Raw genomic sequence first — 13538 nt, 5'->3', positions numbered from 1 at the left:
AGAAAACACGACGTGATTGGGAAGACATCTTGAATGATGATATATGGTCAGTATCTCAAATTCCAGAGGAGCTAAACTACGCAATACATCTTAGCTATGATGATTTGTCCCCTTGCTTACAAGAATGCTTTCTGCACTTCTCCCTTAAGCCTAAAAAGACAATACTAAGTGTCAATGAAGTAGTGTCCATGTGGATTGGTGAAGGGTTGGTTAATGGAGGCTCGGGTATTCTAGAACTTGAAGGAAAAAAGTACTACAATGAGCTAATATTAAGGAACCTTATTGAGCCAGATACAAACTATCCTGGCCAGCTTATTGGAAATATGCATGATGTCATTCGCTCATTTGCTCATTTTGTGGCTAGAGATGAAGCGTTGGTAGCTCAGAGTGGAGCTACTGCTAAAAACAAACTTAGATCACATAGTTTTCTTAGGTTGTCCATAGAAACCAAAGGAGCTGAATCAGATGAATTTGAATGGAGAGATTTAACAGGGCATAAATTATTGAGACTACTAATGTTATCTGGGAACTTCAAAATGCAGCCTGGTGATTCTTTGGTTACTTTCTCAAGCCTACGAACTCTATTTATAGAATCCGCAAATTTTGCAGCTTTGCTTGAATCTGTGTGTCAGCTGAAGCACTTGAGGTATTTGTCACTAAGAAGTTGTACAGATATATCTAGACTGCCAGAGAACATCCATGAGTTGAAATTCCTCCAACACATTAACCTTGAAGGTTGTGGAGGCATTGTAAAACTTCCTGATAGCATTGTTAAGCTACGAGGATTGAGGTATCTTTCAACTAATGACACCCATGTAAACAGTATTCCTAGGGGTTTCCGTGCTCTAACAAATTTGTGGGTACTATTTGGATTTCCAACATATATGGATGGTGATTGGTGTAGTTTGGAAGAGTTGGGACCTCTTTCTCAGCTTAAGGAGCTTGGAATAAAGGGTCTAGAGAATGTATTAGAGGCCTCATCCATTGCAAAGGCTAGAGTATGTGTAAAAAAATATCTTACTGCACTTACCTTGGAATGCAGCAGTAGACTAGGAGATGATGGGTTGCTCAAAGCCGGAATCTCTAATGAGGAACAACAGAAAATTGAGGTGGTGTTTGATGTGATATGCCCTCTACCTTGCCTAGAGTATCTTGACATTAAAGGATATTTTGGGCGCCAACTCCCAGGATGGATGATGTGGACAACAATAGTACCACTTGAGAATTTGAGGACTCTATGGATGACAGACCTATCTTGCTGCACCCAACTCCCAGATGGATTGTGTCGTCTCCCATGTTTGGATTTTTTACAGGTCAATCGCGCTCCGGCAATCAAGCGTGTTGGTAATGAATTCTTGCAACCCCGAAGTCAACGTCACCATCATTCATCTCAGGCGATGGTTGGCTTTCCGAAACTACACACACTGATTTTAAGTGGAATGCTAGAATGGGAGGAGTGGGGATGGGAGGAGGTTCGTGCTAATAGTTAACTACAACAAGAAACAACTCCCGATGTGCCTACGGACTATACAACCAAGTCATTTGTTGCTGGACTGCAGTCCAGAGGTGCTCGCTTCCATGGCTTTGGGAAAGTGTGGCCCCGAGTGGGATAAGTTTCGTCATATCCAGCATGTCGAGGCTTATGCAGATGATGAAGGGATTGAAAAGAGATGGCATCTATTTTACTCAAGTAAACCGTACAGCATGGAGACAAACATCAATATGCAGGTAATACATATTGTTGATCGTTGCTCTTTTCCAATACATATGGTTAATCTTTGTTTTCTTAATCTCTAGTTGTCTTCCATTCCATCTTAGTAGTTCACACTGTGCTCATGCCTAAATATATACAATTCCTACCGTTTCATTTTGCTTGCTAGGAGTGGTCGCACGTGGTGGCCGCCACCCGTGCCAAAGCCAAAGCAGTGGAGAAGGAACGAGCTATGGCCGCCGCCCGCGCTGAAGCCAAAGCAGTGGAGGAAAGGCGTGGTGTGGCCGCCACCCGTGCCAAAGCCGAAGCAGCGGAGAAGGAACGAGTTGTGGCCGTCACCCGCGCTGAAGCCAAAGCAGTGCAAGAGGCACGGGCCATGGCCGCCACCCGTGCCAAAGCCGAAGCAGCGGAGAAAGAACGAGCAATGGCCGCCGCCCGCGCTGAAACCAAAGCAGTGGAGGAGGGGCGCGCGCTGTGGCCGCCACCCGTGCCAAAGCCGAAGCAGCGGAGAAGGAACGGGTTATGGCTGTCACCCGCGCTGAAGCCAAAGCAGTGGAGGCGGCGCGCTCCATGTTCACCACCCATGCCAAAACCGAAGCAGCGGATAAGGAACGAGTTGTGGCCGCGACACGCGCCAAAGCCACCGCCGCTCGTGCTGAAGCCGAGGCAGCAGAGGAACAACGCATATTAGCCACCACCCATGACAAAGACAGAGCAGTGAAGGAGGAGCGCGATGCGGCCGCCTCCCGGACCAAAGCCAAACCGAGAGCAGCGAAGAAGGAGCGCCATATGGCCGCCGCCTGCGTCGAAGCCAAAGCGCCGGAGGAGGAGCACGATGTGGTCGCCGCCCACGCCGAAGCCGACGCAGCGAAGGAGGAACACACCATGTTCACCGTCCCCACCGAAGCAAACATGGCGGAGGAGGAGCGCAACGTGTCCGTTGCCGCCCACGTCGAAGCGAAGCCGGCATCTTCAGGGACCACGCCACCGCCGCCGCGCCGCCGACCAATGTCTAAAGAGTCTCGCCTTCGTTAGCTAGTTAAACTATGTAAAAAAAATGTCTAAGTGTCGTGTCTCGATGTTTTACCGTGTATATAAGCTTCACCTTATGTATACATATATGAACCGCATGTGTTAAACATACATATGTCACGGCAACATACATGTGTCACGGCATTGCTTGGTGGCCACGGCTTTGGAGTAGTTAGGAGATATATTCTCTAGTTGTTAGCATGGTTATCTTTTATCTTTATATTCTCCTCTATCTCTCCATGTATCTCTCTGGTTGTTGAACAACCTAATCTTGTATGCCTCTGCGAGAGCCGGCCTCGCCTCAATCAATATATACCACGCGGGCTCCCATGTTACGGGAGTTGAGACGCTTCTACAATTTTCACATGGTATATAGAGCAGGCCTCTTCCATAGCATCTAGCTCATCTTTCTCCATCCTCTCCATCTTCAATCCATCACGCCGCAGCCATGTCCTCCTCCACCGCAATCACCTCCTCTGGCCTCAACTACAACACATCAGAACCTCTCAGCCGGACGAACTACGTTCTCTGGCGAGCCAGGCGCGATCCCAGATACTGGGCGCTGGCTTGTTTGGCTACATAGATCAAACCATAGAGGAGCCTCCCAAAACAATCACTAGCAAAGACAAAGATGGTAAGGAGCAGGTAGTTCCCAATCCTGCCCATAATCCCTGGTTAGTTCGAGATCAGCAAATCGTGGCATATCTCCTTCGTAATCTGTCCAAGGAGGTGCTGGTTCAAGTGGCTTCGCTTGAATCATCTCATGCGATCTGGATGGCATTAGCAAATATGTTCTCTGCAGTTTCTTTGTCCCGCGTGAACAACATCAGATCTGCCCTCACCAACGCCCAGAAAGGATCTCAATCCGCCTCCACCTACTTCGGGCAGATGCGTGCCCTCGCTGACGAGCTTGCGGCGGCGGGCAAGCCGCTCGGGGAGGGAGAGCTCATCTCCTTCATCATCGTCGGGCTTGACATGGAGTATCAACCGATCATCTCTGCACTCGACGTCCGCACCGAGCCCATCACCGTCGATGCGCTCTTCTCTATGGTAGCCAACTTCGATCAGCGCGTTGAGATGTTCAACAGCGCCGGTGGCTTCAAGTCATCGGCCAACGCAGCCTCCAGAGGTCGCTCGGGCGGTGGCAAAGGCGGCTACCGAAACCAGAAGAACGGCGGCCGCGGCGGGGGCTATCCTGGCGGTGGTGGCCAAAACCCTAGCAGCGGCTATCCTGGCACCGGTGGCGGCGCCTACAACCATGGCGGTGGCGGCGCCTACAACCATGGCGGTGGCGGCGCCTACAACAACCATGGCAACAGCGGTGGCCAAGGCGGTGGCCATCGTGGCGGCGGCGGCGGGGGCTACTACAACAACAACGGCCCCCCTAGCCACTACTACAACAACAATCAAGGCGCTCGCTTCATGGGGTACGAGGAGTATGAAAACAAATGCCAAGAAAACTAACCATATTGCGAAAGAATGCAAGTGGCGCTATCCAGAGGACAATTCCAGAAGGAGGCGTGTTGCAGCTGCGGCAGATGCCTCATACGGAGTTGACTCCAACTGGTATCTTGACTCTGGCTCAAATGAGAATATTACCTCTGAGCTTGAGAAGATGACCATGCACGAGAAGTACCAAGGCCAAGATCAAGTCCACACTGCTGAAAATGGTCCAGGTATGATGATAAGTCATGTTGGCAAGTCTATTATTCAAACCCCACATCGTGATATTCGTGTAGATGATGTTCTGCATATTCCTAATGCATCAAAAAATCTTCTGTCAGTTCATCGTATTACTCTTGACAATGGTGTCTTCATAGAGTTTCATCCCTTCTTCTTTTTGATCAAGGATCAGGTCACGAGGAGGGTGCTTTATCGCGGTAGATGTGTGCAAGGTCTCTATCCGTTGATCCCCACAATTTCCAAGTTCAATAAGCAAGCATATGGAGCTTTCAAGGTGTCCTCAGAACGATGGCATAATCGTTTAGGCCACCCATCTTTTTCCGTTGTTTATCAAATTCTTAGCAAAAATAAGCTCGCATTTGTTGACGAGCATGATCATGAAACTATTTGTGATTCTTGCCAAAGAGCAAAAAGCCACCAGTTGCCATATCCTATTTCCAATAGTGTTTCAACAAAACCCTTGCAGCTTGTATTTTCTGATGTATGGGGACCGGCCCCTTCCTCTGTTGGTCGGCACACCTATTACGTGAGTTTCATCGATGACTTTAGCAAGTATACTTGGATATACCTCCTTAAGAAACGCTCCGATGTTTTCCAAGTCTTTCTCAACTTTCAAGCTCTTGTCGAACGGCAATTTGATTGCAAAATACTTGCCATGCAATCAGATTGGGGAGGGGAATACGAGAAACTTAACTCCTTTTTCCAACGGATAGGGATTTCTCATCATGTTTCTTGCCCTCACGCTCACCAACAAAATGGTTCAGCGGAGCGCAAGCATAGACACATTGTTGAGGTTGGTCTTTCCCTCCTTGCCGGAGCATCCATGCCGCTCAAATTCTGGGATGAGGCGTTCCTCACCGCGGTGCACCTCATAAATATTTTACCTAGTCGTGTCATTAATTTTGAGACACCCACTGAACGTCTACTTCATATCAAACCCGAGTACTCCCATCTTCGTGTGTTTGGTTGCGCATGTTGGCCTAACCTTCGTCCCTATAATAATAGGAAACTTATGTTTCGATCAACACAATGTGTCTTCATAGGCTACAGTGCACAACATAAAGGTGTTAAGTGTCTTGATGTAGCCACGGGACGTGTGTATATCTCCCGAGATGTTGTCTTTGATGAAACGGTGTTTCCTTTTGCCAAACTCCACCCAAATGCCGGCGCTTTGCTTCGCAAAGAAATTCTTCTTTTGCCCTCCACCTTGACCGGCGTTGATCATGGGGGAGAGAATAATAGTACTGACCAACTTGCCTCTAATCATCATATTATGCCTGAGATTACTGCTGCAGATTTAAATTCAGATGAAGAGGAAAATTGCAGTTCAAACAGACGTGATTTTATGTGCCCCTGACTGGCGACACGGACGCAAATCGAGGAGGATCCGCCTCGGGATCCCTACGGCTGGACCCAATATCCTCTCCGGGATCCGGGCGCACAGCACCTGGTCGCGCCTCGGGGCCCGAGCGCCTCGAGCGGGCGCGTGATCAGGACAACGACGGCGTCGCTCCACGCCAACCGCCTGACGACGCGTGGCGGACAGATATCCGCGCGCCTGAGCCCACCTCACATGGTTGGCCCGCGTCGGCTTCGCCAGGGCCCGCCACTGCACCAGATTCGACCAGGCCCGCTGCTTCACCTCCGAGGCGGTCGCCCACAGGCGCGACATAATCCTCCTCAGGATCTGAGTCGCCAGCACCTGAGGCTGATGCGGCTGGTGGATCCCCTGAGGCTCTCCTGTGGCGCCGCGCACTAGGCTACAGAAGGGAATTACTACTCGTTTAAATTACAAAAATTTCTCCAAAATTGGTATGTCCTGCACAACTGGTGAACCTAACAGTTTAATGACAGCACTTGGTGATCCTAGGTGGAAGGCGGCCATGGAAGATGAAATCACGGCGTTGCGTAAAAATAAAACATGGCACCTAGTGCCCCCTCGACCAGGCAGAAATCTAATTGATTGTAAGTGGGTCTATCGAATCAAGAAGAAGTCTGACGGTACCATAGACAGATACAAGGCAAGACTTGTAGCAAAGGGCTTCAAGCAAAGGTATGAAATAGATTATGAGGACACGTTTAGTCCTATTGTTAAAGCTGCAACAATCCGTCTTGTGTTATCAATAGCTGTGTCCAGGGGATGGAGTCTGAGGCAGCTAGATGTCCAGAACGCGTTTCTTCATGGTGTTCTGGAAGAGGAAGTGTACATGAAACAGCCTCCTGGGTTTGAAGATAAAGATGCACCATCCTATGTCTGCAAGCTTGATAAGGCCTTGTATGGGTTGAAGCAGGCACCCAGAGCATGGTATTCACGGTTAAGCATGAAACTTCAGTCACTTGGCTTTGTTCCATCAAAATCTGACACCTCCTTGTTCATTTATAACAAGCACAAAACATCCATATTTGTTTTAATATATTGTTGATGACATAATTGTCACTAGCTCTTCTGATGGAGCTGTGACAGCATTACTTAAGGATCTAGGCTCTGAGTTTGCACTCAAGGACTTGGGAGACCTGCATTTCTTCTTGGGCATTGAGGTCAAGAAACACAGTAATGGTATTCATCTATCTCAGGCAAAGTATGCTACTGAACTGCTAAGTAGAATTGGCATGCAGAATTGTAAATCTTCACCAACACCTTTGTCTAGTTCAGAACCTTTATCCTTGACAGAAGGACAACCTCTGCACCAAGAGGATATTACGGGTTACAGGAGTCTAGTTGGTGGACTTCAGTATTTGACTCTTACTCGACCTGACATCTCTTTTGCAGTCAATAAGGTGTGTCAGTATCTTCACGCACCTACCACAACTCACTGGACAGCTGCAAAACGAATTCTCAGGTACATAAGAAGCACTATACACTTGGGTCTTACATTCAGCAAGTCATCTTCCACACGTGTCAGTGCCTTCTCAGATGCAGACTGGGCTGGTTGTTTAGATGACAGAAGGTCAACAGGTGGTTTTGCTATCTTTTATGGACCTAACTTGATATTATGGTGTGCAAGAAAACAAGCTACTGTTTCCAGGTCAAGTACAGAAGCAGAGTATAAAGCATTAGCAAATGCAATGGCAGAAATCATTTGGGTTCAGTCTATGCTCAGAGAACTTGGAGTGACTCAGACTCAGCCTCCTTGTTTGTGGTGTGACAATCTTGGTGCTACATATTTATCTGCTAATCCAGTCTTTCATGCCAGGACAAAGCACATTGAAATAGACTTCCATTTTGTAAGAGAACGTGTTGCCAATAAACAGCTTGAGATCAGATTTATACCTTCCAAAAATCAGCTTGCAGATGGGTTCACAAAGGCATTGCCGTCCAAAGGTTTTGAAGAGTTTAAACGTAATCTCAACTTGTTATAGTTGTGATTATGGGGGAGTGTTAAACATACATATGTCACGGCAACATACATGTGTCACGGCATTGCTTGGTGGCCAAGGCTTTGGAGTAGTTAGGAGATATATTCTCTAGTTGTTAGCATGGTTATCTTTTATCTTTATATTCTCCTCTATCTCTCCATGTATCTCTCTGGTTGTTGAACAACCTAATCTTGTATGCCTCTGCGAGAGCCGGCCTCGCCTCAATCAATATATACCACGCGGGCTCCCATGTTACGGGAGTTGAGACGCTTCTACAATTTCCACAGCATGAATTTCCAATTTTAAATTTGACAGTGCTTATTTGCAATGGTGTCAAATTGTGTGACGTTTCATTTTGTTTTGTTTTAAGTAAGATATATAAGAAAAAACACGTGCGTGCACGGCGGTACAGCGGCCGCCGTGTTGGGTCACGGATAAGAAGCCAGGAACAGCGCTGGGTAGGAGAGAGAGATCCATCGATCTGCAGGGACGACGCCATTGTCGCGATTATCATATGTCTCGATCGTGAGAGATGTGCAGCGCCACGCCACGCCATGCCATGTGCTCCTCCGCCGCGAGCCGCCTTCCCTCCCCTCCCCTCCTACACTCGCACACTGTGCCGCGCTGTGCTCCCCGGAACGTGTTGACTAATGCTTCGCCAGCCAGGTGCCCCCTCCACGCCTCGCCCATCTCTTCCCCCAATCGGACAGCTGGCCCCGCCCGCGAGGGTGGGTTTCATTCACCGTGCGTGCGTGCGAGGAGTTGGAGCCCAGGAGGAGGAGGAGGAGGGAGAGTGCTCGCCGTCGCCGGGCCCCTTGGTCGTCGGCTCATCGCCGTCCCGTCCTCGCCGTCGCGCCGATTGCGTGGGTGAGTGCTGTCTGCTTGCTCCCAAAATTTCTAGTCCTGGGGCTGGGGAGGATGCTCTGCTCTGCCATGCTTTCTGAAGATTGTATGTACCCTCTGTTCTGTTCAAACTTCAAAGCCGGTTCGGCTGCTAGATCTGCTAGATTTGTGTCGTCACTTTCAGCAGCTCGCATCTGAAACCATGGAGGAATTCCCTTTCATGCCTAGGCACACTCACCGCGCATCACGCTGTAATAAATCGTGAGGTAAACCCGGATGTGTCTATGCCTAACTGAACTACGGTCCTTCAACTGACGTTGGCCGACTGACTCAACTACATACGGTCCTTCAACCCTCATCACAGATATTTCAACTTCACCAATCACGAATTCACCATAGTACCTATCCAAGTAAAAAACCATTGTTTCTATACATAACTATTGACCCTGAAATGTTTCTGCCACACCATCCACCCATACTGTTGTTCTCTGCATACGAACAATCAGGACAAATTTATCAGTTCAGTGTCCGGACAAACTTTCCTTTCGTGCCCTTTTTGGACCCAATTCCCCGAACCATGCCGCCTTTTGGACTTTGGCAAGCAAGTAGTATACAAGTGCTCGACGATCATATCTAGCGGGCTGGTACGTACCAGAGAGAACATTCCTCCTTCACATCACAAGGAACGTTCCATGGATGGCTTCTTGGTGGGCTGCCTTCTGTGGTTTTCTGGACTTCCTCTTGCTCCAGGGTGTTTTAATATAGGAACTTCATTTGTCACTTGGTAAGCTGACAGTACTTTTGCCAATTTAAATCGCCCTTTTGAGCTTGTAGTACGGGGTTCTGGTTGAATTGCTCTTCTTTACTGGTAACGGCTTAAAGTATATGCTAACTTGACTTGATATAATATTTTGGGACCCTTTCTTTATCCTTTGGGTTCAGTCATGTCAATTATAATATCCGATGGTCATGGATTGGTCCTAGTCAGGGTTCACCAAATTGAGTGCTAGATTTTTCTTTTTCTTGCTTTGAAACTGTTTCTAGTGTGCTTCCCCTTTCTTCCAAGAGATTTTTAGTTTTTTTTTTATTTATGACAGTGAAGAGATTTTAAGTTTTAAATTTTTAATACAGCATCAGAGAAAACAATAATAGGTTCCTTCAAACCATTCTGTCGGCTAAAGAAATTAATTTCCGTTAACTTTTCATATATCTTTCCCGTTTAGATGGGTTCGTTGTGTGTATTCAACCAAACTGGTGCTGTTCTTGTCACACCTTCTCTGTTCAGAATGTTTTTTTACGCTCTATTTTTCAGATATCGAAACTAACATAATAGCAATTGTACTTTGATCCCTTCATTTATGTTTATTTGTTACTGATGTGTGTATCATTCTTCTGCAAGGACTTAGATTTCAATGTGTAAACTCATCTATTGGGATCATTTCTTATCTGAGTTCAGTCACGTCACATGTAATACCCAGCGATCATGGATTAGTCCTAGTTAAGGTTCACCAATTTGATTGATGGATGTTTTTGTTCTTTTGCAAAAATTCTAGTGTATTTCTTTTTTCTATGAGATTTTAAAGTTTTAATAGAGCATCCAAAAAAATCCTCCAAATCATCCTCATCTGTAGAAGAAACTCATTTTTGTTAACTTTTCAGATATATTTCCCTTTTTATAAGGGTTCATTACATGTATTCAACGAAACTGTTGATGTTCCTGTCACACTTACTCTGGTCAGAATGTTTCTGACACCCAATTTTTCAGATATGGAACTAACATAATTACAATTGTACTATGATCCCTTGATTTGCATTATTTTGTCAGGAATTACTTAGGATTTCGTTGTGTAAACTCATATTTACCTTTTCTTTCAGACTTTTGCAACTAGTACTGTAATTCTGTAAACTTGTGAAGAAAGGCTACTCGAGTTTTACACCCAGTAACTCAATCATGTCAGACTGTGCCACAAATAGATTCAATGAGAAAGAAGACTTCCAAGTTGTTTTGGGCAAAGGAAATCCTGGAGAGTCATCTTGCCAGCAACTTACCAAGTGGATGGCACACTGGACCAGAGCAAGTAGCAGTCCATATGGCAAGAGCTGTAGTCCTTTGGAGGATGCCAACAATAGCACTTGCGCAAAAGATTCTGAAACTTCACCTTTTGAGCTTAGGAAATCCACCGTGGCCGAAAGGCTAATGTCGGGAAGAAACCATGAAGGAATTTCAATGAAGAATGTGCCGCGACTAGACCCTAACATGTGGGGTGTGGCGCATGATGCTTGGCAAGAAGCTGAACAGACCAAAACTGAATGGCGAGATGGGCATTTTCAAAGCTGTAAGATCCAGATGCAGAAAGATGAAAATTTCTATGCCAAGACAGTAGTATCAAAAACACTTTCCGTTTGCAGGCTTTCAGATCTACCATTGGATTTTCAGAAACTTGTGAGCTCAGACGAGAACCCTGATTCACATTGGAACCAGATTCCTATGTTGTCAGTCAATCAGAAAGTTGAAACTATACTCAGCCCAAAGCGGAAGTATGCGTCCGGTTCTGTGTTTGATGATCTCTTTGTGCCACAACAAATTCCGAAGCTAAACGTGGGTCCATCCAACTTGATGGCATGCTCACATCAGGAATATGGGCTGCAGTTTCCTCGAATGACTGACATGGTCATGGACCATTGCAAACCTTCAGGGGGCATCAAACATCTCCTAGAAGACCCTACCTGTCTCATTTCTGATCATGCAGGGAAGAAACTAAAAGTTGACAATAACTCATCATCAGATTGTGGAATGGATGAGCAGGGTACAGGTCACTATTTTGCAAACCCAAATCAGGAGCCGCTCGGCAGATGTGACGAAAAGCAGTTCAACCTTTCAGAAAACAGTGACAAATTTACAGATTCTGTTAAACAAAACGATGCCTGTTTATTTGAAATGCTGACAATCCCTTCCAAACCACAAAGTACGTACCCAGTAGATTCTCTGTCTTCTTGTAGTCCTTTATTTGGAGCCCAGAATCAACTCTCATGTAAAACTAAAACGATGCATGGAGATGCACAGTATGTGTCAAAATCCTCAGCAGGTGAGGGATTATCCCCAGTTAATACAATATTTGCTTAGAGAATTTCTTTAGTAACAATCATTAGAAAAAGAAACTTGCATCTTGTCATTTTTCTGTCATAATGTGTTTGTTGATATAATATTATAAAAATGAAGTATCGGTCAAACAGTACTGCTCACTTTTTTTGTTCTGGAATTTTGCAGGCATGGCTTCATCGTCGATGCAAAAGGTATCAGTGCTGCACTTGCATATCACACTCATGGCCTGCCTTGGGCATAAAAATGAATCGCGCTCAACAGTTTTTGCTTGGACCTGTTGTTATACTACTATTGTTTATATAAAAACTCATAAGACTATTATCTTCCATGCAAATTTTCTGCATCCTCAACTTTGCTTCTGAGAATTAACACATCTTTCTGCCTCGAGTATAAGTGTACTTGCTTGGATTGGCTGATCTTGCACCTTGTATGCTCGCTTACGCATTACTTCGTACGATTCAATATGGCAATTCCTTAAAGCCGTATACTACTCTGTAGTTTTGGACCTTTATCAGTTGATTCACACTGGGAAGCTTTTCCTTTTATTGATACTGATTTTTGCATTATGAACAAATGTGCTGCAGGACAACATCTGCGCAGAAAAAGCAAATGAGCAGCTGGCAACTCTATCTATAGAAGGATCACCAAGATACAACAAAGCAAACATATTTCATAATGCCAATGCCAATCAATACGTTTCATCCAAAGCAACCACTTCCAGCAAGCAAGAACCCAGCAGCCCCGGAACAGAAACCATGGACTTGGATCCCCTGCCGTTTGAAAGCGGGACAAGAAATCAAGTCCCCACCGACACAATCCGATCGCCAGCGGGTGCCGATCCAAGCGAAAAATGGCTCAAGCGCCTGCTCCATGACACCGCAAACCCTCATGTTCACCGTTCCAAGAGGCCCAGAACGGGAGACTGCCGTCCGGTCAGAGGAGCAGGTGGAATGTCCGGCACCGACATTGTCGACCCTGTTGAGGCAAGGTGTGTTCGCTGCTGGATAGGGAGGTTGTGCCAGGGTGGCGGCGCCCCTGTTTCGCTTGGAGAACCAGACGAAAGGAGAACAACAGCGAAGCCTGAGGTCGCGGCCAGGGAATTTGGAGGCCATTTCTCGAGCATCAAGGCGATGGCGATGATGGGGCGGATGATGAGAAAGATCCGGCCATTTGATCGTGAGAGGAAGGGGCCTTGGGTTATGTGGAAGGCAGAGGACGGAGCCTGAATGTCTGGCTAGCAGTTCAGTTCTCCTGTTTTGTGTGGTGTAAGGTGACAAGTTTGCCGTTATATATGTTCTGTGGTTTGTTCTAAAGATATACATCCGTATGTAGTAGTCCATTTGAAATATCTAGAAAGACAAATATTTAGGAACGGAGGGAGTAAATAATAAAGTGTATATATGTGTAAATCTTGTCAGCTGTAACTCATCAATCATCATAACCATCTGTTGTTGTTTCCTTAAGGGAGAACGGTTAGTAGAAGGCAAATTGGGGATGCGGAGGAATTGATCCCGGGCACCAGTGATCCCGGATGAACAGTAAAATCCGAAAAAATAGTAAAAAAATTCAAAAAAATCTGAAATTTGTTGTCAAGAAACTTTGATGTTTTTTCTACATGCGTGCCAATTTTCGTGATGAAATGACATTTGGGGAGGTGTCAGCAAAAAAAACAAAATCATGCTCCAAAAAAACTGTTTTTGGAAGCATTTTGGAGCATCGATTTTGTTTTTTTTGCCGAGACCTGCATGAATGTCATTTTGTCATGAAAATTTGCACGCATGTGAAAAATATATCAATGTTTGTTGCCAA

General features: G+C 46.1%; 1 protein-coding gene and 1 pseudogene across 3 annotated transcripts; both read left to right on the top strand.

Moving 5' to 3' along the window:
* The window catches only part of LOC119350793, a 4712-nt pseudogene extending 2310 nt beyond the window's left edge, over positions 1–2402 (top strand).
* A 5943-nt stretch (positions 2403–8345) lies between these two features.
* On the top strand, positions 8346–13138 carry LOC119349393. Of its 3 annotated transcripts, none has more exons than XM_037617420.1 (4): positions 8346–8650; positions 10502–11712; positions 11895–11920; positions 12314–13138. In XM_037617420.1, the coding sequence occupies exons 2-4, from the start codon at positions 10578–10580 to the stop codon at positions 12953–12955; spliced, it is 1803 nt and encodes a 600-aa protein (XP_037473317.1). In that variant the 5' UTR covers positions 8346–8650; positions 10502–10577; the 3' UTR covers positions 12956–13138. The 3 variants fall into 3 exon arrangements, with proteins under 3 accessions (XP_037473317.1, XP_037473320.1, XP_037473318.1); XM_037617423.1 differs by having other exon boundaries at positions 8348–8650; positions 10502–11592; XM_037617421.1 differs by lacking the exon at positions 8346–8650 and adding an exon at positions 8730–9410.
* Positions 13139–13538: the final 400 nt, after the last annotated feature.

This window comes from Triticum dicoccoides, chromosome 1B (genome assembly GCF_002162155.2).
Source record: "Triticum dicoccoides isolate Atlit2015 ecotype Zavitan chromosome 1B, WEW_v2.0, whole genome shotgun sequence".
Lineage (NCBI taxonomy): Eukaryota > Viridiplantae > Streptophyta > Magnoliopsida > Poales > Poaceae > Triticum > Triticum dicoccoides.
Note: the sequence above shows the minus strand (reverse complement) of the source record. Positions and strands in the feature narration are given on the sequence as shown.